Raw genomic sequence first — 27,125 nt, forward strand, 5'->3', positions numbered from 1 at the left:
GCTTCTTTGCTCAGCGCTTCTTTACAAACCCACCATCATTCTGCATTTATGGAGAAAGGCAGAGATACTAATTTACACTGACTTGAATACTTTCAATAGAACATTATACAATGCAGACACCTTGGTTTTCTATTCACTGGAAAGTATCTCGGGTTTTGTTGTCACTTTTTGTTCTCTCTCCTCATGTGTGAAATCAACAGCTGGACACCATCCCCGGGGGACTTGAAAGGCGTTTATAATTTCTTGGTGAAGCTGATGAACGGACAGTGCTTGCATTAGTAAAATAATGGTGTTTTATTCGGGCTCTTTACTTAAGTAAAAGTCACAATACTGCACCACAATATAGAATGTCTTAATTAAAAGCAAAAGTCTAGCATTGGTGCTCGACATTTATGTATGATAATCTATGTAAATTCTCATATTTATGTATGTCTTACATCAACGTGTTGTTAAAGAATCAAAAGTAAAAGACAAATGGCCTGGTGGTGAGTGTGACAGTATTAAACAATATAAGCAAAAGGTTATTATTGTTATTGATTTTCTTCAAGTGATGAGTGTAAATACTTTGTTTCATCAGATACTATACAGAAGTATACCAGAATCACTTGTATAGTAGGCTGCTTAAAATATAAAGGATGAATTATTGTTTTTTCCATTGAAGGCTGTTTAATGGGTTTCTTTACCCAGGACACTTTCCAGACCAATCTCTGAAACTGTCACTGTGCTCTTTTCCAGATGCGTGGGGGCAAACTGATGATCTCTCACACCAGGAAGAGCGATGCTGGCATGTACGTCTGCGTGGGCACCAACATGGTGGGAGAGAGGGACAGCGATCCTGCGGAGCTGGTGGTGTATGGTGAGCAATGTTTGTGTAGCAGCATAACGTCCTTTAACCTGTGTGCATCATTGGCTTTAAAAAGTTGGTCCAATGTTTATAAATGTCTATGTCAAAAACTGCCATGAAAAAGGTTCTCCCACTTTTAGAGTTCAATCTCCATATTCAGTCCTGATCACAAGAAAAAAAGATTCATTTATTATCTAAATGTTAACCCTTTTAATGACAGTTTGTTCACATAATTCCACTTTTTAAAATGTCCATGATAATCAAAAATTTCTTTTTTTAGTGCAGGAAATCAGGAAAATAGCAAGCATTTGCCCCATACTGCAATAATAAGCAAAATGACTCAATCTGGTGGAACATAGTGAAAGAAATTAAAAGGGCTCTAGATTTGAAGCCAGATCAAATAGAAAGTATGATTGAAAGCTTTAATGGCTCCGGAATCGAAAGTGTTTTTTTTAATGGGTTTCAAAGTGTCAAACAGTTCATACCGTTTATAATAGGAACTGAGGTTGGAATACTAACATTTGAATGAAATCAAGCTCAGTAACTTGCCAAAATGGTGAAAATGAAAACACAGAAATGTTCCCTAGTGAGGCGCAGTGTGTAAGAAATAGACACATTTTGTACACTTCATGTCTCCTGCAGAGCGTCCTGTGTTGGTCCGGAGGCCGGTGAACCAGGTGGTCATGGAGGAAGAGACGGTCGACTTCCTGTGTGAGGTGCATGGAGATCCCCCCCCCACTGTCCGATGGCGGCGAGAGGAAGGAGAGCTTCCCCGCGGGAGGTGAGAGTGACTGACATGAGCACGGACCAATGGAGAGTCAGACTGCTAAGATGTACAGCTTCTTTTGAGGCTGAATAAGAAATACAGTTCATCAGAGGCGCGTCGGGCACTGGATTACTAACTCATGTGACCCAGAAATCCTAATAACTCTTCATTCATTGACATCTTCCCATAAGCCTGCTAATATAAATTCATAAATGGAAGAGACCAAAGAGGATTCATTAGTTGAGGGAATCATCCTGTGACCAGTTACACCCTTTTTTCCATTTAAACTCAAATTAATGTTTATTTAGCTAAGCCTATTAAATAATTACATTTTATACTCATATAATGAAACTTCAATAATACATACATTACATACAACAAATAACCTATAAAGTTCAACCAACACTATGTTGAGCGGAGGTTACAGGTTTTCTATATTTTATTTCATTTATGAATACAAATTATGTTTATATATGTCCTCCCTGCAGCGCTGCTCTGCAACAGCTGTTGAGTGGTTTGTCCCATTATGGTGCTGACATTGATGTGGGAGTTAATGCCATAAAGAATAATGAAATGATAATTAAACGTCAAGAAGGTTAAAATGCTGAGATAACTGCCTCATGTGCAGACATTAGGGTTAATTGGTCTACTTTGAAAATAGGTAATTGTGATGCTAACATATTCATTGAATGGTTGTTTCTCATGCTTCTAAAAAGCTGTATTATAATCAGTCTCACACTTATTTTGTTATCTTGTATATTTTTTTTTTTGCTTGTATATTTTATTTATTTATTATTTTATTATATTTTGTTCTACATACCCCTTTCAATGACTACCACAACTGAATAAGCTTTCTTTACTGTGGATGTATTTGGTGTTTTGAATAACTCTGCTTTGTACTGTTAAGAAATGATATGCTGTTTTTCCTAGAATCTATTGAAAATCCGTCAATGGGTTAAACCAATCTTACTTGTTTCTAATTGATTTTCAACTGTTCCAAGAATTTCCCAGGAACCTGTGACAATATCTGAGGCAGATAAGGCGTATTGTTCCAGTTCCTTTCAAGATAATACAACTTGATTTTGAAAAAAAACCCTAGCAAGATGTTGATTGACACGAAATAAATGACACTATCTCATGCTGGCATATATTTTCTTCGCTTTTTTTGAAGATTAGCATGGTGATTTTCTTTGTGCAATGCTTCTCTGTTAGATCTTTCATTATCTCTCATTTTCTCATTCCCAGGTTTGAAATCCGCAACGGCAACGGTCTCCGTTTGTTCCGCGTGAAAGAGGAGGATGAAGGGACGTATACCTGCACATCTGAGAACAGTGTGGGGAAGACGGAGGCCTCGGCCATGTTGCAGGTCCACGGTAAGCAACACATCATGCATATTGTATATGCGCGCACATACTTATGCATGCATGGTAAAAAAGCTCATGTTCAGGCTTACAGGCACACAGCAAAAGCATCATAAAAAAACAGGTTACCATTTCCTGTTCAATGCCCTCTGTTTTTATATCACTGTATCTTTGGGTCCCTGTCCAGCGGTGATGCCATGAGCTTATGCTAAACCGTATGGATTACGCCATTTGACAGATGTTTGGTAGATGTGTGCTTTAACTCACTGCCAGAGAGCAGTCCCTGTATTAATAAGACATGACTCCCTCCCGCTCTCCCTTCCTGTCTCTTTATCGCCGGCCTCTCGCTTCCTCGCTCTCTACGTGTCCCTTTTCTTTTTTTCTGTGTGTCCTGGTTTCTCAATAGTCTCAGTCGACTTCATCCCCTAATGCTTTTATCAGTGAAAATGAAATCCAAACCGGGCAGTTTTCCATTCCCTCTTTTATTGTTGTTTACTCTTTCTATGCTACCACCGGTTTTGTTTTGTAGCTCAGTGTTTCATCCATCTCATTATTTTTCCATCTCTCTCCATCACATTTCAAACCCTATCATCATTCCAGTCGGCCCACTCTGTAAGTTCACTTTCCATTTAATTATTCTCTAACGAAAAGCATTTGTTTTATGCTAATTTGTGTTTTTCACAAAGTGCTCTCCTCTGTATGATGTTTTTAATGGTTTTTAAATCAAGAATCAATGTGTAATGGTGTAAATAAGTTCCTCCATTAGGCATTGAATTGTGAACAACATGCCTGTTGCTGCAGTCAGGCATTACAGTAAGACCGTGACTTCATGTACAACAGATTAAGGACTGAGACAAACATCTGCTGTGTGGAGAGGAGTGTCAGAGAAAGTGAGACGCTGTATAAATCCTCTCTCAATTGCAGCTTCAGAAGTTCAAAATACAACTGAAAGGTTTTTAATTACAATTGAGTTTTCTTTTCAGACCAAAATATAACTATTGTTGCTTTATTACTATTAATCATTCTGGGTGGATCCATACTCGTCATTTCACAATCTCAATGATAAGACAGAGTTATTATTAAATGGGACCTCCAGCTCTTCCGTAACATCAGGGGACTCATAAGAGAATACAAATATGATAAGAAATAATGATCAAAATTAATTGCATCAAAGGAAGAGATATCCTAATTTGTAGTCTCTTATGTAACTCTGTAGGATTTCTTTTTGTAACATCCTTGTCTGTGTCTCAAATGTCTGATACACATTTGTAGATGCAAGCTTGACCCAAAACAACCTGATGAAATCTCTTTGACAACATCAGTTTTTTTTTTCTCCGACTTGACAGAAGCTGCTCCAGAGCTGCAAAAGAAATGTATATTACTCATAGCTATACTAACTATGATATATAGAATTTGTGATGTGTCCCTTTTTAAGTAGTATTACTATTATTAGTATTATTGCTTTTATCAGTATTAGTAATTATCTTAGCATCTCTTGTGCTGATTTTGCATTATGTTATGTACTCCTCAAGAAAAAACTAATAAGCATGAGGTTCATGACTCAAGTTTGAGGAAAGGTTTCTTCAATGACATGCCAAGTCTCAGGGTAAATCCACGCTAACCTACTGTACAAAACAAAAGGGGTGAACAAAAATACGTCTGTAACTGTTGTGTTAAAGAGAACACGCTGTAACAAAAAAAAGTATTTCTTGTCTAATGGAAAAACTTGATACTCTGCACTTATATTGAAAAAAACATGTGCCTACAATATAATGATGTAGGCATCGACAAAAAAAAAGTCGGAAAAAAACGAGGCAAAGATCCAATATTGTGCATCCCCCCATGTTACCATAAGTGTATGAAACTAACACGTAAGATTTGTTTAAAGACATTGGAGCATCTCAAGAATAAAATCAGCAAATTGTAATCAAACACGTTGATGAAAGTGTGAAATGATTTCTCTGTTTGTGAACATGCTCTCTGTGAGAACATTATGAGACAGCACAGATGAGTCAGATACCCTGGGTATCGTGCCAAATATGTGTTTGCATGCTCTCTTACGCGTGTGTGCCTTGGCATATGCGCTGTGCAGAGATGTGTAGAAAGGATGAATCCAGACTGGAGAAGCTTCTCATCTGACAGGAAGCGTGAGCCAATTATTCAGCCGGGAGGTAGAAGGCAGTGGTCAGTGTAAATCCACAGAGGATCTGATGATTTGGCGAACCCAATGATCTGACCCAAACTATTATATGGCAGCTCTGCCCAGACCTTTCCACAAATAACTGAGCAAATGTCATCTGAACACCTCTGCCGAGCGCTGCGATGATTTGTTATTTTCAGAGGACACCAAGGTGATGTGTCTCATTAAAGATGAGAGGGCGATGACAGTGCAGTGATAGATCAAAACGCTCAGAAGGTTAAAGAGGCAACTCTCTGCTTGTTTAGAGCGATAGAGTGCCTTATCGATATAGCTTTCCTCCACTGCAATTATTTCACAGCTATTGTCAGCTATAGTATAATTGTTATATTATTATTTTACATAAAAACATAAATCAAAGAGTTTTAAAATCCAATGCTTGTTTATAGATTTTACCAGTAATTCCCAACGGTTGGTCATGAGTCATAATCCCCTACATACAAGCAGCGTTTGATTCTTGATCATTGCCACATGATTTTAAAAAACTTTGCATTTCCAAAAGAAGCAAAACAGTTACATAATTCACCAAGATTAGTGACATATCCAGAAACGATTGCTGGTTGTTGATTTATTTATGTCTTTATGTCTTCTTCTCACAATCAATCAGATTTATCTTGTGACCCTTTAGAGCAGGCGTGTCAAACTCAATATCATTGCGGGCCACATTCGCATTATGGTTGCACTCAAAGGGCCGGTTGTAACTTTAAGACTATATAAATACACATATATAAATAATTAATATATATAAAATAATGTATTATATTACATTATTGCCTCTGCATTGCATTATTATCGGATAGGGTAATAACTTCATAATTAACTACGTCTGAAAGCAGAAGTCTAGGGCAAATAACTGCAAGTCTCTTCAATGAGAATGTTACAAAATGATTTTAAAAGAAAAGCCAAATTCTGAAAAAAAAAGTCAAAATAAAAAAAACAAGTGACATTTTGAAAAAAAAGGTAACATTTAAAAAAAGAAAAGTCAAATTCTGAGATGCATTGTGGGACATGTAGTTTATGGGCAACGTGCTTCTGTAAAGTAGCATGTAACCGTATAATAAGCATATCATATTTTTTGCAAGCTCTTGTGGGGCCACATGAAATGAAGACGCGGGCCGGATTTGGCCCCCAGGCCTTGAGTTTGACACCCCTGCTTTAGAGCTACCTGACCAATAGGTTGGGAACCACTACTGCATATACATTTGTCAAATCCACCTTATCCAGCTACTACGGTAAAATGCTATTGGCTCACTCATCATTATTCAGTATTATGAATGTGAAATGAATACTTCTTCCACCAGTTGTTAACATCAAGTGTAGATTCCCAAATGGAAATAGAGACCAGGGCAGCAGTTTGAGAAGTTCATGCTGAAATAAGATGCTTGGTGGTCACACCTCTCTCTCTCCTCCAGTACCACCTCAGATTGCGTCAAAGCCAAGAGACCAGATTGCCAGCCAGGGCCGGAGCGTCACCTTTGAATGCGGCACAACAGGAAACCCTCCACCTGCAATCTTCTGGCAGAAAGAGGGCAGCCAGGTAAGAGAAGGGAACAGAGGATCATTTGAATATTGCAGATATTCACACTCAATACATTCATTTCCTGTTGACAAATCAATGAAGGACTACACACACCAACCAGCGTTAGGTTGTTACAGTCGTTTGGGGATTTTTGTAAAACTGACTCATACTGAATTCACACCTTCTTTGTTTAAAAAGCGAGAAAGACTCACGGATTTAATCATAGTTTTTCTGACACTTTTTTTAAGTTGTTCACACTTTTTTCTAAGAGAAACAGGCGATATACAAACAGGAGATTGCTTCACATTTGCATTTGGCTCAGAGATATGACTAGAGACAAAGTGTTGGAAGGCATTGTGCTATCGCGTTGGCGAAACATTGTTTCTCTTGCTAGTAACCAAAGTTTGAGAGGGTAATGAGGAGGAGTTGATGAAGTGGAAATGAAAGAGGAATAGGTGGCAGGAAGTACACCAGGTGCGTTTAGCGAAGCGCTTCTTGAGGGCAAACACTGTCCTCCTTCTAGATTGTACCCAACTATAAATACCCTGTTGCCCAACAGCAGCTGAGATCAGAGACTTTGTGAAGCAGCTTCAGGTGTTTTCAGAAGCTTGTCAGAGAGCAAACTGGAAGTTCAGTTTCAGATTTTAAGTATACCCAGTACCACCCGTCTGCAGGAAGGCCGAGGAATGGTTTTGCTGATTGTAGATCTTTTTGCTGCATTTGGGGGGGATTATCTTTAGCCCTATAACCTTAGTCCCTCCACCAAAGTCTAAGCCTCTTAGAGGAATGAAATGGATGGCTGACTGGATTGAAGTGCATCCCTCCCCCTTGTTCTCATACGTCTCACTTACAGAAAACACAGAATGGGACAGCGTTGAATTCTCTGTTAGTGGGCATCATCCCCAAAACACCAAAAGAACCATCTCTTACAGTTTTAACCCATGCTAGCTTGGATGTTGGTCAGTCACCCCAGCATTTTGGTGCAGACTGAAATATTTGTCGAACTATTGGATCAATTTGCACTAGTTTAAGAAATATGGGTCCTGATGACTTTGGGGATCTCCTGAGTTTTTTTCTAGTACCACCAAGGGTAACTTTCCCGCTTTGGAGGGAAGTGCCTCTGCTTGATAGATTGAAGACATTTAGTTCATTTTTCATTAAGGGCCAACATCAGGTCACATTTGTATTTGTCACATGTTTTAAAGATGTGAACTTTGGCTCTGAAACATTATGATTAAGAAAATATATTTTTTCTGACATTTTAGGGAAATTAATAAAGGAAAGGAAATCTTGACAGTGAAAGTTACAGACCAATTACAGAGAAAATAATATGCAGATTAATGTTGATGGGGATAATTGTTAGTTTCAATACTAAAACAATTAGCCCAGTCCAACAAAAAAATGATGTTCCAATAGAAGTTTTGATACTACTAATTCCTCAACAATGCCAAAAAGATGTTCCTCTGATCTTATCAAATATGTTTTTGATGTTTAATAGGAAAGAATGCAGATCACTTTACGCCATGGGGAATTATGATTGGAGGAATTCACAATGTCATGCCATTTTATACATTAGATAATTAATACATAAATCGAAGAACAGACACAACATAGCCTTAATTATATGTTCTGTTCTGTTGTGTCTTTATGTGTTTAGATGTTGCTGTTCCCCGGCCAGCCCCCATCACAGTCTGGCCGTTACTCTGTCTCCATGAGCGGAGAGCTGACCATCGCTGACGTGCACCCCGAGGACTCTGGTTTCTACATCTGCCAGGCCATCAGTGTAGCAGGAAGTGTGTTGACCAAGGCACTGCTGGAGGTGGAGGGAGGTGAGAATTCAGTACACACACTCAAGTTTGAACCTGGTGGAGGATTATTCTTCATCAGCTAACGAGGTTAAAACAAATTCATCACTACTGCTGGGAGATGCATAACAATAAGACTCATAAAGAGCAAGAAAGGAAACACTTACCCCATGCTGAATGAGCAATGAATCTGAGGCTTAATGTTCTTCTTTCAACTGTTTGCAAGCACCTGATTTTATTTTTGTTGTGTCTTATGAGGCCTATTTTGTTCTGCCTACTAAGCATCTACATAATTGTCCCCTTTGCACTGTTAGCGGCGGGCAACTTTATCTGCATTTTGTTTGCTTTCCAAATTTGTTTCACCACTTTTCTCCACTGTATATCTGATCGGAGGACAAACATAATATTCCGCGTCCTCTCCCCTCAAACTGGTAGGTCCTTCAGGTCGTGTCCCACCTATCATTCGCCAAGGACCAGCCAATCGGACGGTATCTCGCGGTGCAACGGCGCAGCTGCATTGCCGTGTAATCGGAGGGTCCTCAGTCAAGATTGCATGGGAGAAGGATGGAGAGAGACTTCTGGGAAATAAACCCCGACTGACCTTGATGGATAATGGCACTTTGCAAATCACAGACATAAAGGTGTGTGTGTGCGTGTGTGTGGGAGTGTGTGTGAATGTTTGTGTTCAGTGAGTGTCATTTTTTGGAAAGGGCGTGAAAAGGATGAGTTTCGCTGTCAAACTGAAGGAAAAACTGACTGTGTGACTGATGTCAATTACAAAAAAGCAGCTCAGGGTACTGTAAACCTTCCTGTCTGACCTTCTTTCACTTTCTCTGCATCCCATGTGGCAACATGTTTTCTTTTCCTATTCCATTATAAATTCCATTTTATTTTGTGAAATTAAGGTGAGACTGAGTTTCAAAGAACAATCTCTCCAAGGCAGAGCATATCTCTCCAGCGCAATTATGTGCTCATGCGGTGTGTAATTGTAATGTTAATGAAGGTGCTTGTTTGTAAATGCTAATGTGCTCTGCTTTGATGGAGGAGCAATTGGCTTCCCCTTTATGCTATAACCCCACCTGGAGGTCAGCCGGTGCACGCCGGACGGAGCAAAAGCAGCATCGTTTGCGTTAATTTAATGGCGATAGACGATTAATCATCTGACCGGGTTTTAATTAAATCTCCTGCCCCAAATATGCTTCCTCACTTCCTCTCTCGTCCGCTTTACTCTGGGTGTGGTGCTCAGCAACTTGAAGCATTAAGGTTTGGTCCAATGCACCAGTGAGGCGGGGGAAATCTGCCATGCCAATTTGCTCAATGGAACAGAAGAGATGCATTAGTGTGGCATCAAGGGGATGACAAGGGGAAAAACAGCAGAGTGGAAATGGAGTTGACGAGTGAGGGACTAAAAAGATTTTTACCTGATGGTGCCCGCACCAGCCATCAATATTTTAGGAGCAGTTGAAGTCATCTAAAGAAGTTCATCTGCGCACACGCTGTGCAGTCTGTCAGCCAGAGGTCAACACTGCGGCGGATGATCTCATATGGTCTCATGATGGTTCCAGCACACTGGCTCTCAGCCAGGACAGAGCTGTGTCAGTGAAGCATGAAGGCACATACAGGTCATAATGTAAACTCTCATGGTTTGTAGCAACGGAGCTTTGAGAGCTGCTGAGGTGAAGAATAGGCTACTGAGTGAGTTTAGATATGCATGGATTATATGTGAATTTTAAGATGATGGCAAACCAGGCAGCGGTCAAAGAAGTGTTGGGATCCTTTACCCAAAGCTGGTTTATCATCCGACTCTGCAGTTCTGCTCGGCTGTAGGGAGCTTTTTGGTGTCTGTCGGCTGATTGTTTCGGTTTTATGGCCCAAACATTTCCCGTTTTGTTCACTCTTGCTGCTCCCATCAGTATTGGGAAGCTGTTTTTAGTGTAAAAGCGGCAACTGCCTGGTGAACACACTGGAGCATTTAGAGTCACTTATTTCCCTGAGGAGTAAGAGACCAAAACCTGAGCTAAAAGAGCATGAATATTTGATTAGCATCATTACGAGGACACAAACCCAACTCTAATTGGATGCATGTGTTTTGTAACTGCTAGATGTTTCAATGCTAACAGGTTTGCCAACTATTTCAAGTGATAAATAAACAGGGTTGTTTACAGTACACCTTGTTTTTCCAAGTGCCAATTAACACACACTGCTGGCTTAAAGAAAACTCTTTAGTTCTCTTTAAGATCAAAAATAATGATTTACTGTGGATCTACATTGGGACTACTACTAAGTAAAAATAAGTAGTTGATACATCAAATGGTATTTCCAGTAAACACATTTAAAATAAATGTATTATGTCAACAGATTGCACATGTGTTAGTTGAAAGAAATAATATTAAGTTTAAAAATATTAGGTTCAACGTATTACTATTGTTTCAACTAAGATAATACAGTTATGTGAAATTTGTTTACCTAATACATTTAATAATAACAATAGTAATACGTTGAACCTAATATTTTGAAACTTAATATTATTTCTTTCAACTAACACAGTTATGTGCAATCTGTTGACATAATACGTTTATTTTAAATGTAGTTTAAAGTCAAAATTTTCAATGTTTCCATTGCAATATGTACGTATACTCTACTACTTCCATACAGCTTGAGAATATATTGATTTAGCTTTAGACATTCTGTAAGTCATGTAAATGGGTCCAAAACCTCCTACAAATATAAAAAAATGCTTGCAGCTTTGTTCTCTTCCCATTTTCGGGGTGTCTGTCTAAAATGTTAACTTCTCTTCAACAGGAAACAGACTCGGGGATGTACACATGCGCAGTATCCAGCGCCACAGGGGAGTCGAGCTGGAGTGGGATGCTGACTGTCAGAGGTACTCGCTCCACAACTCTCCACACGCTGTCTCTCTGTTACACTTCACACTCCGTCACTCCCACACTACACCTCGCTTAAGGAACTACACACTCTGCCTATAGTCTTCTTATGAACACAGTCTGCAGCCAGGCCAGGACAAAACTTCAGTTTCAGTGAAAACATGTATCAGAATGAACCTACAGTATTGGTTTGGTGAAACTGTGCTTTCTTCCTGTTTTTAAAACAGAGGAGGGAGTTTTCTCTTTATCCAGAGCTTCTGAGTTCATCCAGCTTCCGGGGCCTCCGCAGAAGCCTGTAGTGACGGACGTGACCAAAAACACTGTCACCCTCACCTGGCAGTCCAACCCTCACGAAGGCGGGGCCGCTGTCACCTCCTACATCATCGAGGCCTTCAGGTACACAAAAATATGTTTCCATTATTTAAGACCGGTTGAAGGAATACTTTGACACGTTGGGAAAAGCGTAGATGAAAACGAGGTTGTACATTTAGTTTTGACACTGGAGGGATCGCTACCGTGGAATGCTGCTTGATTTTTTTTATTTTGGTGCAGATACATTAAACAAACATTGTTTTTTAAGTTTCATACAGGTTTGTTTGTATGTATGGCTGACACCTAAATGTATAGATACTAGAGAGACAAGATTGATATTGCTGCCTGTTGAAGACTGGGAACAGGGTAAAATAGCTAGCCTGGCTTTCTACAGATACAAACAAATTCTCCTATCAGTATCTCTTAAAAATAATTTATTAACAAATAATTTCATGTTTATATAATGTCCCAAAAGATGTGTTTTTTTTTTACCATTGAGAGATATGTGCTCGTATCTGTAGCTATTTCAACTGTACACTTCTCACACTGTTTTCTCCGTTTCTGTTTCATTTTCTCTGACTATTCCAACATTATGAAGTCTTCTTTATTTAGAGTCATTAGGAGTTGGGAAAGATATCTCAGTCTCTGCCTGAGGGAGACACAGTGCTGTTAAGTGACGTTCTGAAGTGGAACCGTGACACTCACTGCATCAGTATTTAGCCGTGGCAATCCCGAGGAGAGCTATAGCAGTTCTAACAACCAACCAGAGGCTTTAGTGAGACGGACAGTGAGTGAAAGAAGAGACGATTACTGCAGTGGTCAGCTCGGCAGCTCTGTCCTGTCCTGGGGCAAAGGATGGGGGGGTGCTGGCCCTGTTGAAGAGCTTACTCATTACAGACGAGAGGGTACAGGCCGGGTGTACAGACACAAACACACACAAAAGTCCAGTTAGCGCTGTCTGTAAGGAAAGCTTAGTATGGCATACTTGCACGCAGAGCTAATAATGAAGTTCCATTCACTGTTGCATGCTCCAATACCAGCACATTGTTTAGAAGTGTTTCCTTTCAGGCAAAGATATTTGGCTCTTCCTTTACAGTACAGTAAAATCCTTACGTTTCTGTATAATTTATAAATAAAGAAATCTTCGAGGAGTATTTAGGAAAAGCAGCGGCTCCAAACCCATTTACAGATGCAGTTTCTGATGACTCTAAAAGCTGGATGACCCTATTTAAATGTCAAAACTGTTTCTCTGGAGAACATTTGGTGAGAAGGGTGGCAGAGGAAACATTGAGGAGGAAAACGGCATGTCGTAATTACCTCGCCATTTTCCCCTCCATGGAGTTGAAGAACATTTTAAATTGCGCTCTCGCTGTGTGATTGTGCCTGACTTTGCACAGAACCATGTCATCGTATCCTCCCAGGACTCATTCAGAATCTGTCCTTACGACCTGCTGCAATAAAAAGAAGGAATTCAACTTTGTAGAGTCTCATGGACCCAAGATTCAGCTGATAGAAGTATATTTATACAATAATGGCTGGAAAAAGGTTTCAGATGCTGACGTGGTTATATAAAGATATTGTTTGTAATGTTCTTTTCCCTTTCTTGCGTTCATTTGGTTAGCGGTCATACATTTTATCTGGAGAGTTGTGTAAGCTTTACATGTTTAAGATGATTTTGGTGAAACTGGATCATATAGTATGAATGTCAACCTATTTCCTTTAAGTCACTGCGATTAGTCATCTGTCCGTTGACGATAATTAAAGCAGAATTATCTTTTACCAATTGAATTAGCTTTCATTTATGAGGTCAACATGGCTATTTCCAGCTTATGGTAGTGTCTTCTGTCATTTAACTGACTTTTACTGTCACCAAGTGCTCTGGGAAAGCGTGATTGGAATGTTATGACCAAACAATTAATCAGCTCATTGAAAAAGTCAAAGATGAACTGATTTTGAAACCAATCTTTAGCGACAACACTCATCCCAATTAATTTGTCATTAACTTCAGAAAACACATTTTGTTTACTCATAATAACAAGAGAGCAAAACATGTTTTCATAACTAAATAAAACAAATAAAGTAGATCTCATATTTGATATAATTAAATCCAATTAGATGTATTTTCCGGTGATTGCATGTTCCACTTTAATCGGTGGAATCAGTTTATCAGCAAAGGGCCTAGAGTTGTGATCATTATCTCGAGATAACACGATAAGGAATTTTCGCACTTGAGATACTGTAACAGGATTGGCAAAGTGTTAACAGAGTGGGTGGCACATTTTACTTTTTTATTCCGTATGTTCTAACATCCTCCAGATAAAGATCTTGACCTTCATCTTACACTCCCCAAAACACTTAAAAAGGTAATCATGGTGAAATTTGGTCTTTTTGTGACACAACATGGGTTTAGTGAAATTATCATGAGAAGGAGATTAAGAAACATTTTTGGCCATCTTTTTATAGTGTTGTCTCTTTTCCTGTAGCCAATCAGTGGGCAGCATGTGGCAAACGGTGGCGGACCACGTGAAGCAGGAGAGGCACACAGTCATCGGACTCTTCCCCAACACCGTTTATCTCTTTATCGTCCGAGCAGTCAACTCTTACGGCCTCAGTGACCCCAGCCCCATCTCAGAGCCTGTCAGGACGCAGGGTGAGTTACTTAAGCAAACAAATCCTCTTTTTCTGGGTATACTCTTGCATAATATGTGTCCTACTGTAGAATCTAGATTTAATTTTATATTTTCAAAATTCAATGTTCTGAAGCTGGGAGCAAGATAATGAGCTACATGATTAGGAAAAAAAATTGCGTTTCATGTGCAATCTCAAAACTAATTGCTTTCCCAGTGTGATGCTCTTTTGCCTTGAGCAATGTTGAATTCATCAAAAAGCTTTCCTTTTTTTGCTGAATAGTCTCTAGTTAGCTGTTTCATTGTGCCTGGGCTGGATGGATTTATTTGTTGTTTCAGATGGGAGCCCTACAGAGCAGGGTGTGGACCACAGACAGGTGCAGAGAGAGTTAGGGGAAGTGTCTGTCTACCTGCAGAAGCCTGCGGTTTTGTCTCCTTCCAGCGCCAGGATTTCTTGGACTGTGAGTTGAATACTTGGCAGGAGGGAAAAGTCTACTTTTCAAAGTCGGCTAGGACACGCTAATCTCCAAACAGTAACTTCAAAAACTCCTCTGAACATTACGTGATAAAGACAGATTAACCAGAAGCACAAGCACAGCTGCGTTTCATACAAATGTCAAACTCCGTTTCTGTTTTTTTATTTTTTATTTTTCTCACAAACATTTTGCAGGTTGCCTTCCAGTCTCGCTACGTTCAGGGTTATCGTATATTTTACCGAACGATCGGCAGCCCCTGGTTGGTTCAGGATGTGGAGGCCACGTCTGACCACAGCACCATCTTAGTAGATCTGTACAGCAGCACGGAGTATGAGGTCAAGATACGGCCGTACTTCAATGAGTTACAGGGACACGACAGCCTCATGATCTTGCTGCGAACGCCTGAGGAGGGTAAGAAATGATTATTCGTAATTCTGTCGAAAGCATATAATTGTACGTAAAGCTGAAGAACTATGGGTAAGTTGATATTAGTTGATAATATAATTGTCCTTATAGGAATAATACACAGTAGGTAACTCTTTTGGTTTATATTCATAACTTTCCGATAAGTTCTTCCAAACGTTTCCCTTAAAATAACTATGTGATTTGAGTTGACAGTGTTGAATTGGTTTACTTTTAATATTTGCAAGTGTAATTAGGAGAGCCAGTGCGTAGCAGTTCAGCTGAACGTGTCAAATGTGACATATCGAGAATAACATTTTCCAAATTAAAGAAATAATGAATATTTAATTGGATTTAAACTGAGCCTTTCTTTCAAGGGTATTCCTATTTTCCAGAACAAACGCACCAGATTACATAGTTCTTTGAAGGAAACCTCTCGGTCATTATTATCTGGAAAATACGGACCTGTAAAATTGAGCACTACCGTAACACTGATATCAGTTAATTATAGTAGAAATGTCATTTTCCTTCTTATCTCTGTCTGCAGTTTTAAGTGCACCTCCACAGGCTCTATCAGTGGTTCAGCTTACTGACAGCTCCAGTATCAGTGTGTCCTGGGATCCTCCGCCTCATAATACTCAGAGCGGCATCATTCGAGAGTACAAGGTGAGACGGCAGCCTTCTCCCCGAGCTTTCCATCATTTTCCCCCTATTAGACAGGGTTTTTGGGGGATATTATGATTTTAATGTATGGACAAAGGACAGAGGATGTCTCGAGCTGTACAGAATGCAAAGCACATTGAGGCAAATTTGTAATTTGTTGTATTGGACAGTTAAATTAACTTGACCTGTCCGTCTTATTCTCTGATTTGTATTTCTGCTTTATAAAGTGGGGATATTTTGCTCATTTGCAGGTTCACACTTGTATTTCAACGTTCAAGGTTCAAGGCTTTTATTAGTCATACGTACATTGCTACAGTGTACTGTAGTTATGACGATTAAAATCTTAGGTCAGAGGCTCCACCAACAGTGCAACACAATAAAACAGAAACACAGAAAAAATATTGGGTTCATACTAAAACATGTTTACTTGCTTTAATGCTAAGAAATACATATTTGTGTCATACTGTCCGTCAAAATATACCAGTATTAATCTTCTCTCTGAACAGTTTGTCTATTGAGCCTGTTTCTTTAAGGCTCGCTCCTAAACAAATGTATGCCTGCTCTGATTTGCTTGCAGAGACATTGCAAAGCTAGATCTCAGGCATGGGTGGAGAGATAGTCAGGTGGATGGCGGTATATTAAAATGAGCCTTTATTTGAAATCGCAAAAGAAAACAAATCTGAATAGCCTTTTTAATCCTATGTTTTCTGACTCCAGCAACCCACAAAACTGACTGGGAGGTCTTATTTCCCAGTTTATGGGCAAGCATTCCAGATACCCAAATGTATAAATAAATAAACTGGAAAAGATTGTTCTGTAATCCATGCTATTTCACTCATTATTCAATGGTGTCCAACTTTTTTGTTTGGATACTTTGATGGAAAACATTGATTTTAATTAACAATTAGTAATCACTCATGCATCTTATCTGCTGCCAGTACATGCATTGCTGGCACAGAATAAGACAATTTTGTCATCAGATTGAACACGGACTGTCCCTGTCATCTGTTTGCTGCGTGAGCTCTGATTATTTATCTCTTAGTATGAGCACAACACTGATTACTAATCATCAGGCTGCTATATCAGGGGGAAAAATAGGAACACTCAGTTTTATTGTTTTGATTTATTCTGCCCATCTGCGTCTACATGTAGAAAGTTAGTGAGAAGACCTCACAAGTCTGATCATGAAGTGCCGGAGCCTTTTGTGGGCTCATCAGCCCAAGGCAAGGATCATGCTTGATCCCTTTTAAACATTCAATTAGCTGTGAACTGCACACAAGGTTTTTGTACAAGCCTCACTGTTGCTTTAATGCTAAATATTACATGTTGATTTGGCAGTATGCTGTTATAGGATTCCTTCAATACAAAAACGTAGTTGTGAGGCACTAAGGCAATTATTATACTTTTTACTCCACTGCATTTATACAACTAAAAGATATTTTTGCAGATAAAGATTTAAGCTTTTGATGAAACGGTATTCTGTATGCTATTATTACAGTTATTTCAAAAATATTCTGAGAAGTTTTTATGAACTTCTGTTCTTATTTTGACTTCCTATTTATTATTAGTGGTACTGTTACTTAATAATTCAAAATAGTTTCTCCCACTGCAGGATTTTAAAAGACATAAATCCAACATGCCTTAAGTTCAATGGAAAAGCAACGCACTCAATACATAAAGTGAATGCCTAAAGGCACGAACATTTGCAACATCAGGCTTTCAGCTGTCATTGCATTGAAATGTCTGTCATCTCTGATGAATCTTTGTCATCAATCCCCACCGTGCTCTAGCAGATAAAGCTTCAGTGCCTGTCTTGCTATAATAACATCTCAGCACAGGGTTTGCAGATAAATGAGCGTCTTTATCTGGTTTACATGATTCAAACATGAAGCCTCTTTGTGTGCCGTGGATCAGGTGTGGTGTCTGGGCAGCAGCATGGAGCAGGAGCACCAGATAAACCGGACAGTAGACGGAGAGGTGCTGTCCATCCTGCTGACCGGCCTGGTTCCTGACGTCCCCTACACCGTGGTGCTGGCTGCTGTTACCAGCCTGGGTGTGGGGGCCCACAGCCCACCTGTCAGCCTGCTTATTAGTGAGTCACTCAAACTTCTACACTACACTAAAGATAGAGAAAATATTGCAAGGTATATTCGCCGCAAATGAATGATCTGTATGTGGAATGTTGAATATGCTGTGTGAGTGACTTCACAACAGAGGCATGCTTAAGTTGTGGAAAATCTTGACTTTACTAATTGATTTATCCACATCAATTTTTACATTCAAAATGTCCATCTTCCTTTGTTATTTTGCTAATTAACAACCAAAAGAGCCTTCATCTCTCTAACTATAGGGACCCTATGAAAACAGGGATGACCCACATAAAGCCTCAAAACAGCCTGCCTGGCTCTGTTCAGATGTAACAAAATCCACAATCCAAAATCCAGCTCAACTCACTAATTACCATGTGGCATCCTGTTTGTTTAACCCATGTGATCACAAAACTCCATAAAAAAATCAGAGGTCTATGTGTGTCACACATAACTTGTTTTCAGGTACCAAAAACATCTCTTTTAGTTACATTTGGACACAGTTAGGCTAGCTATTTGCCCGTTTCAAGGCTTAAGGCATAGCTAAGCTTATATCTATCTCTTCACAAGAGGATAATCAGATTTCAAAACCAAGAATAGAAAGACCTTAAGTTATGATGTACAATCAACTTAAAGGACTATTTGGCAATTTGGGAAATACGCTTATTTGCTCAATTAAACAAATCTATGCCACTTTCAAATGTGTGTGCTAATACTGCAGCTTTCATACCATGAGATAAGGATGAACTCTAGATGTTCCACATTGGAAGTGTTAATAAATGTTTCCAAGATGGTAACTTTTGCTGCTAGCCTCATAAACCAACTGTTTAAATACTTTTGCTGTTTGGAATTGTTCATTAAAGTAAAATAAAACTGGATTGTTGACGCTTTTTTTACCACCAAGATGCATAGATAACGAACAACACTCCACTTTGTCTTAAACTTTACTGCTTTTGTTTCAGCTCTTCCTCTGGACAAGTCTTCTACGTCTGTGAAGAAAGATGGTAGCCTCAGCATATCGGAGCAGATCACCAGCGTAGTCCGGCAGCCGGCCTTCATCGCGGGGCTGGGTGTGGCTGCTTGGCTGGTGCTGACGGGCTTCAGCGGCTGGCTGTACTGCCGCCACCGCCGGAGGAAGCAGCTGGGACACTACACCACGTCCTTTGCATACACACCAGCAGGTAATTGGGAGAACTCTTTAAATTATCTTAAGGATGGTTTCAGAACTCCTTCAGTGGCACTCTTGTCACATGGTGTCACATCTTATATATTATAAATCTCTTGTCCATGAAAAGGATAAGAAAATTAAAAAACGTAAACAGACTTTAAGTGACAAGTTCTTAATATACCGCTGGGGATATTTCCAGCGGTGATGAATGTTCTCAATTTCAGTTTGAACGCACTTGTGCTCCATATCCAGTTAATTAAAATGCATTTATCCCCACTAGGCAGTTTTATGGAAGAAATAAAGGAAAACACTGATGCAAAAGTAAATAGTAAGCACTGTATGCTGTTTATTTGAGATTGTGTTTGCCTTTTGGCGCAGTAGCACATAAACACATCAGTTATTTTCTGACTATGATATACTTGTACATATTCATAAATAATCAATGAACTGCCAAAAGCATAAAGAGAAAGCGTATCCAATTTGATTTTCCCATAAATATTTTAAAATTAGTTTTATTTCCATACTTATCAATAAAGATTGTATTGTTTGGGTACAGTATATCTTGTTTATTCAGATGCCATCGACTCTAGTGACTGTACAAGCAAGCTTCATTGATCAAATACGATTTGCATGTTTACATATTGCAGGCATAATGAAGCAGATGTGTTTACAGTATGTAGGTCAAAAGTATGTCTTTATAAAATATTGATTTAAAAACGTTTGTTTCTTTTTTTTCATTCTTTAGACAACAACATTATCTGATTTGGATTAAAAAAATAATTGAGAGCTTTTTTTTCCAGTTGGCTTTGCTCACAGTGAAGGATCTGGACTCAATGGAGGGTAAAATAAAAAACATTATCCAACACAGATGTTTATGTATTTGATGTACAAAGCATTGATATAATCTCACTTCTATGTCCAGGCCTGGCTTGTTAGGATCTAACATGGGCAACTACCCCTGGCTGGCTGACTCTTGGCCCAATCCCAACCTCACTCACAGCAAAGACTCTGTCAACTACTGCTCGGGAAAACTGGACTCAGACAGATATTATAACGGTAAGAGCTCTCTGAATTTGAGTGTATGGAGAAATATCAAATTTTACAGTACTGAGTGTATATTTGTCCTTGTTAAAAACAACCGTTGCTGTTTAGAAATCAGCATCATGAACTACCCAAACCATACAGCGAAACACAGCACGGGTTCCAACGACAGTCCCATCTACAGCACCATCAACCCCACCGCTGAGGACGACCTGCTGGCGTACTACGACACCTACTCCAGCGCGTCCTACAACAAGGGCCCGGACCCCTACTGCAGCAACCCCATCCTGTCAAACAATGGCCTTGTGGGTCTGGAGCTGGACCTGGACCTGGACCAGTGGACCATCCAGTCCGGCCAGTCTGGGTCTGAATATGCCAAGCTTCAGTATTCAAAGAAAGACACCGGTGAGGGTTTTTCTGTCCCTTTATACCAGGGGTGTCAAACTCAAGGCCCACAGTCCAAATCCGACCCGCGACTTCATTTTATTTGGCCCGCAAGAGCTTGCAAAGAAAATAATATGTTCATTATACGGCGCGTTTATTATATATGCCGCTTTACAGATGCATGTTCCCAATAAACTACATGTCCCACAATGCATCTCATTTTGCGACATGCGCACTGAAGAGACTTACAATTATTTGCAATTATTTGCCCTAGACTTCTGCTTTCAGACGTAGTTAATTATAAACGTATTACCCTATCCGATAATAATCCAATGCAGAGGCAATAATGTAATATAATACATTATTTATATATATCATATATTTATATGTGTATATTTATACAGTCTTAAAGTTACAACCGGCCCTTTGAGTGCAACCTTAATGCTAATATGGCCCGCGATGAAATTGAGTTTGACACCCTTGCTTTATATAATTTAAAGTTAATAAAACTGTGAAGAAATATCTCACCTGATCTGACACAGCTGGAATGTGTAAATGCATTGCTTTCATTTTGCAATTTAACAAAGGAAAATCAACTTTTATTCATATTTTTACTTTTAAGCCAAGTTTGTTTCATCCGAGAATTACTGTGTATTGCGACATGAATCTTGAGTATTGTTTCCATGGTTACCAGTAGATAAGCGCAGCGTGCACAATGATTTCAAATTACTGCTGACCCAAACTGTGTTGGATGCATGTTGATACACATTATTATGCCAAACATTAATATTGATGATGGTGTAAGTTCAAATGCTTACTCAAAGAATGTGCAAGTCATTGTGCACTAATTGTAAAGAGGTAAACTTGATTTTCATAAATATACAGAACATGTACTGTATAACTTCATGTTTCTGTATGTAAGACTTCACACTAGACACCAAAAAAAGAAAGAAATCTAAATAATGAATGTGAAAATGGTGCCTGAGATTTGATTAAAGCTGCATCATCTTAAAGCATATTTATCTTTAATACAGCCACGGGCTTCAACCACAGGGTGGAGATATGAAATACACATCTTGCAAACAATATGACCTTTTGTGTTTTGTCTTTATAGATAAACTGGTAAAGCAGAGGTCGGCGGGGTCTTCGTCAAAGTCAGCTCCTCTCACCTGGGTGGATGTTTTGTCGCTGCCTCTTCCTGCCCACAAAGAGAGAGGTCTCGCCAAGACAGACAGAGAGGAGATGCCACACAGGTGAGACTTATTTAGACTCACTTAAGTTGTACGTCAAGGCCCTTTTATCCTCCTCTAAGAACACAATTGCTTTTGTACCATCTAATGTTACATTTATTTATAGAATCAAGGCTTCACCTTCATGACAGAGAGAATTAAGGCAGAATGAAAAATATCAAACCTGCCCTTTAACTCTGTCAAGGCTGTCAAACTAAACTTCAGTGAAGTTTGGAGTCTGGGGAGTTTTCAAATTAACTACAGTAGTGTCTGCAGGCAGTGAGTAGATTGAGCTGCGGGGCTTCAGAGGGGAGCGGGTGGCTCCTCTAACTGCTTCTGACAGAATAGATTGCGGACATATAACGGGGTGGTATCGGAGGGCTGTTCTGACTGTGTTGTGTCTTTTTTAATGACATTAGCCACGATCTGACAGTTTGGATTAGTACTTTCCATTTTGAATGACACGTCCATCATTAAAATAGCCCTGACAGCACTAAAGTGACAGCACAAATCAGGGAGGGGGTTCTCTCTCACACTAAACACATTTTCCTTTACATATAAACGTGGAAAGAGATTATTTAACTAACTATCCTCTCACTCATATACTGTCTCGTCTTTTCCATAATCTGCTTTTTTTTGGCAATGTCACTGGTATGTCTTTATGGATGCCATTCTTGGTTTGTCTGTCCACTGCTTGGGTCCAGATTAAAATATTTAGTGACTTGCCTTGTTATTTATGTACGGATATTCATGGCCCACAGAAGATGTTTACTTATGAGATGTGTGATCCCCTGGATTGTTCTCAAATGTCACCAGCAGGTTGATATTTGTGTGCCAACAGCTTTTGAATTGATTGCAATTCATTTTGGTAAAGACATTTTTGTCTGAAAGCGGTCTTGTTATAAATTGTGATAACTTATGATCTTTTTCATTTCTCCTATATCTTGGTTTATTACCAAAAATCTGAAAACGAATTATATTATCAATAAGCTGTTCTTTTGTGTTTAGAGCTAGTTAATAAATGTCAACATTTGTGCCTCTACATTTCTGTTATAAACATTGGGTAAACCCAGGATAAAAAAGTATTGTTTGATTTTGGTGACATTTTAAATATGCAAATTAGGCTTCTAATGCTAACCCTTTGTTTATTTGGGAGAAATCTAGACAATAAAATAGACAAAGTGTAGAAAAATAAACATTTAAATGTGTATCTTGGATGTTTTAGTTTACATTTCTAAGCAGACTAGCTTCAAACTAAGATGATGAACAGGGCCCACATGGCGTTGTGGCAGGTCTTATTTAATTCATTCATTACTTGTAATTAAAATTCATGTTCAGTGTTATCCTTCTGAAACACTAACTGTCTGTCCTCTAGCTCTGAGGAGGAAGACGAGAACTGGTGTCCTCCGCTGCCTGCCAGAACCTACCTGATGGACGCTTCCAGGGAGGAGCTGTCCAGCCTGCCCTCCAAACCAGACGAGCCTTTCCTCTCAGAAACACTGATGTCTTCCCCGCAGCGAGACACACTCCAGCCCAGCGACATCGCACGGCTGCAGCACTCTGACCTCTTGGCCCGTCAGCACTCCGAGGTCTCCCAGTCCAACCCAAATCTGTTCACCAACACCAAGGCCCATGTTCCCGGGAAGGTGTACCACACCAGCCAATGGGCGGAAGACTTCAAGGGGGAAAGCCTCGGAAAAGGTCAGTTCAAATTCAGTTCACATCTTTGAAAGTGACTTCCCAAGAGGCAGCACACAACCACACAGTGTCGTGTATAATTTAGTTTATGATGTTACCCAGCAGTAAGTAGTGGTACGTGAAAAATCATGTCCTATTTATTTAAAGTGCAGCTCAGTGTTCTAAGTTTCCTGAGGATAACATCAGTGTGCTGTCTTGTCAGGACAATTTCCTGCTCCAGCTGCCGAGTTGAGCCCCCCAGCCGCAGCACACAGATCCAGGGGTAAGAAGAAAACATCCAAGGATGGACAACTCAGGCGAGAGCTAAATAGCCAAGCAGGTATGACACACTGCATGTAGCTCATCTAACTTCTGTTTTAGTTTGCATAAAAATATACAATGATACTAATTATAAGACTCTTATGTAATCATTTTATTCCACACCAGCAGCTTAGCTCTATGGATGGCAATGTTGCTCTGCTAGTCCACCACTGCATGTCCCCCTCAACCTCAGCTATAATAACTTTGGTGGTCAATTCATGTTTCCAGTTTATCCAATCATTTATCAAAACAGTACATTCTCACAGAAATGGGGCTGTAAAAATGCAGCCAGCATTCATTGCTGTCTAAATATTGTAGTAAGTTGTAGTGTTGCAAATGTTAAATACAATTTGACATGGTGCTAAATGCTTTTATTTGCATCTTGTAGAGTTTTGAGAAGCAGTTACATCCTCTACTTGTTGCCTGGCAACTGCCAAGAAAAAGTTTGGCAGCTAACCCCCAAGAAACATCCAATTGACACGTTGTATTCAACAAACAAGATAAAAATATGAGACAATGTTAGTAAACTAAGTGATATTTTGAGTATTGCCAGGCTGCCTGTTTCCATTCTTTATGCTAAGCTAGGCCAACTGACTGCTGGCTTTTTTTCTTGAAACTCCCAAGAAACAAATACCTTTTTTTTTTGTGTTAAATAAACTATTTATTTAAGCAGCATTTCTCTTTGTAGTTTAATAATCATCAATGATCAATCATATGCAGAACTTCCCTCTCCACCAGCTCCTCCCCCTACAGATGACTCCTTGCAGCTCTTTGCCGATGTTTTGGGCCGCAGTCGAACAGATGCTGAAATAGAAGAGGGGAGCGACTCGCCTACTCTACAGAGGAGGGGAGAACATTTCTCACCCCAGAGGAGAGGAGCTACAAGGTGGTCACCACAGGGTAAGTGCAGTATGTGATACTCACCTCTGTAGCATCACTCTGTATCTGTCAGCCAGAGATGATAAAAGAACAATTTCTGTCACAAGAGCAATCTCGTGTCAACAGCTGGCACCCAAATAGATGTGTATTCATATTATTGTGATGCTTACATACAAATCCCTTGGAGCTTAGAAAGAACGGGCTCCCTTGTATGCACACTTATTATCCCCTAGTAGTAGCGCTGCTTTTAGTAGCAGGGGGTCTATGTTCAGTCTGCTCCATCACTTAGGGTTTAACCTATATAAATACAGCTGTAACTTAGAGTGATTTGTTTGCCCTCCACAGAGGAGAATGTAATCCCATACGGACAGTCCGGCTTCGTGCCCCAGGTCCAGATGTCAGGCTACGGTTCCCTGGGTGGAGGAGTCCTTTCGCAACCCTACACCGCAGGCCGGAAGAGAGATGAGGTATGTCTAGACTTACAGGTGCTTAACAAACATTATGTCTGTGTAGTGTGCGTCAGTTTACCAGTAAACTGACAAAAGTAATCAGCTAACAAGTTGCAAAAAAACCTACTAAGCCTTAGTCCATATATTCACAGGTAGTTATTAGGTGTCACATCTCATACAAAAGTTGTTTTTAGGTCACTGGAAGTTATTTTGTAGAACTCATTCTAGATTGAACATTTTCATTAATCCTGTAGTCCGGGAAAATTGAGTTTATGGCCTGTAATGTCACAGTTATCTTTTTTGCGATGCGTCACTAATGAGGTCACATTTCTTCATTTTTATTAGAAAAGCATATATGCCTCAAAAGATAAGGATTAAATAAATCATTAAAGTGATACCATACTCCACCTGAAATGTGTCTTCTGGAGTGAAATCACTTTTTTTTTAGGCTTGAAAGAGGGCAGTAAAACCTGTGTAGAACGAATTAATGACTGGAAACTGCAGTGAGGTCGTTTTGAAAGCTTCTGTAGACATTGAATGCTTTGTCCACACATACAGGTACTTTAGGAAATAATAGACCTCGCCAACACTCTGATGTTACAACATTGCCAGTTTTGATGAGACCTGTGTGAGGTAGTTCCAATCCGCCCAGGGACTTTGATAATTTGTGTGTTTTTTTTTTTAAACCTTACTAATGTGGGTGAGATTTCTTTTTTAGACAGAAGAGAACCCTGTTTTCCAAAATACCTGTGTACATGTGGACTAAGAATGAATCATGCCTCATGAATTACATGATTTATTACGTCTTTTTGGATTCAACTTTTGCACTTTTTTTTAATTAATTGATGCATAACGTTTTCTACCTCAGCCAAGACCATAAACTTTTTTTTCTCAATATTCATATACCACTTTTGTGAAATAATTGTATCGTAAATGTTTATTATAAACCAGGTTTAAAGTCACTGTCCATCAGAGAGCATTGAAAATGTTCATACGATTAAATGTTAATTAAAATTCAGAAAACAATATCCCAAAGATATTGATTTGGTATTAGCCTATACAAATGCTGTGTCTGTATTTAACCTGTATCTAAACGTTGCTCTCTGTGTTTGTTTCCAGAACCTCATGTAGACAGACTCCGGCTTCATGACCACACATCCTCCTCTTTTCTCCCTGATTTCCTGTCTTTGTGCACCATCAATCTGTTGCCATGGCATCTTATGAGAAACTGAAGACTAAAGGGAAAGCATCAAGGCTTGCCATCTGCCTTTTCATGAACTATTTTTGTTTGTATCTTGATGATATCCTCATTAACTCTTGTGATTTCTTCACCCTCTCTCCGTGTATAAAGATATCTTTAATTTTTTTTTTAATGTGATCAGATGGATTCCGGGTTTAAAAAATATTGTATTTTTAAGTAATGGGAAGTTGAAGAAAATATAACATTATTGTACAGCAAATTAATGAATGTATCTGTTTACCCCTGACCATGAAACCATGATAATGCGTGTGTTTGATAAAAGACTGGAGAAGACATGAGGCAGAAAATGTGTTAATGAACCATCACCAGTGTGTGTGTGTGTGTGTGCGTGTGTGTGCGTGCGTGCGTGCGTGTGTGCGTGCGTGCGTGCGTGCGTGTGCGCGTGGTGTAGTGTTTGTGTGTGTAACTGTTTTGTATCTCTCATTTCAGTGTGACTGTGTACTGTGTTGTCCCTGTAGATCACCAGTGTGTTAGTTCTGTCAAGATTTTTAAACTGACCAATAAAACATTTATTAGAAAATGCTTCTGTCCATTTGTGAATCGTTCTGAATATTACATGAGTATAGCTGAAGCATTTTATGCCTGGTCATGTAGATCAGTCCTGTGGTCTGATGTCTCCCTGAAAATATAACTTTGGGGATCAAATTAATGTTCATTTTTGGTCAAAAACGAAATCTGTTTTGACCTATAGAGCCCTGGACATGCAAATCATTTTAACATTTGGGCTCTGAAATTAAAAATATGTGTGGTAAAATAGATCATTTGTGATACT

General features: G+C 39.4%; 1 protein-coding gene across 1 annotated transcript in view; it reads left to right on the forward strand.

Annotated features, from left to right (window-relative positions):
• The window catches only part of LOC307035990 (roundabout homolog 2), a 47,081-nt gene extending 20,206 nt beyond the window's left edge, over nucleotides 1-26,875 (forward strand). The window contains exons 4-26 of the mRNA XM_079675905.1: nucleotides 736-856; nucleotides 1,487-1,625; nucleotides 2,856-2,983; nucleotides 6,581-6,705; nucleotides 8,345-8,516; nucleotides 8,928-9,133; nucleotides 11,295-11,376; nucleotides 11,605-11,773; nucleotides 14,173-14,339; nucleotides 14,656-14,777; nucleotides 14,987-15,203; nucleotides 15,742-15,860; nucleotides 17,772-17,949; nucleotides 18,907-19,125; nucleotides 19,913-19,952; nucleotides 20,035-20,168; nucleotides 20,265-20,558; nucleotides 21,652-21,790; nucleotides 23,142-23,467; nucleotides 23,667-23,783; nucleotides 24,503-24,664; nucleotides 24,989-25,110; nucleotides 26,212-26,875. Coding sequence (XP_079532031.1) covers nucleotides 736-856; nucleotides 1,487-1,625; nucleotides 2,856-2,983; nucleotides 6,581-6,705; nucleotides 8,345-8,516; nucleotides 8,928-9,133; nucleotides 11,295-11,376; nucleotides 11,605-11,773; nucleotides 14,173-14,339; nucleotides 14,656-14,777; nucleotides 14,987-15,203; nucleotides 15,742-15,860; nucleotides 17,772-17,949; nucleotides 18,907-19,125; nucleotides 19,913-19,952; nucleotides 20,035-20,168; nucleotides 20,265-20,558; nucleotides 21,652-21,790; nucleotides 23,142-23,467; nucleotides 23,667-23,783; nucleotides 24,503-24,664; nucleotides 24,989-25,110; nucleotides 26,212-26,223 — 3,510 coding nt within the window. The 3' untranslated portion in view covers nucleotides 26,224-26,875. The remainder of the gene's footprint in view (nucleotides 1-735; nucleotides 857-1,486; nucleotides 1,626-2,855; nucleotides 2,984-6,580; nucleotides 6,706-8,344; nucleotides 8,517-8,927; nucleotides 9,134-11,294; nucleotides 11,377-11,604; nucleotides 11,774-14,172; nucleotides 14,340-14,655; nucleotides 14,778-14,986; nucleotides 15,204-15,741; nucleotides 15,861-17,771; nucleotides 17,950-18,906; nucleotides 19,126-19,912; nucleotides 19,953-20,034; nucleotides 20,169-20,264; nucleotides 20,559-21,651; nucleotides 21,791-23,141; nucleotides 23,468-23,666; nucleotides 23,784-24,502; nucleotides 24,665-24,988; nucleotides 25,111-26,211) is intronic.
• Nucleotides 26,876-27,125: the final 250 nt, after the last annotated feature.

This window comes from Notothenia rossii (assembly GCF_949606895.1).
Source record: "Notothenia rossii genome assembly, chromosome: 4".
In the NCBI taxonomy this organism is placed as follows: Eukaryota; Metazoa; Chordata; class Actinopteri; order Perciformes; family Nototheniidae; genus Notothenia; species Notothenia rossii.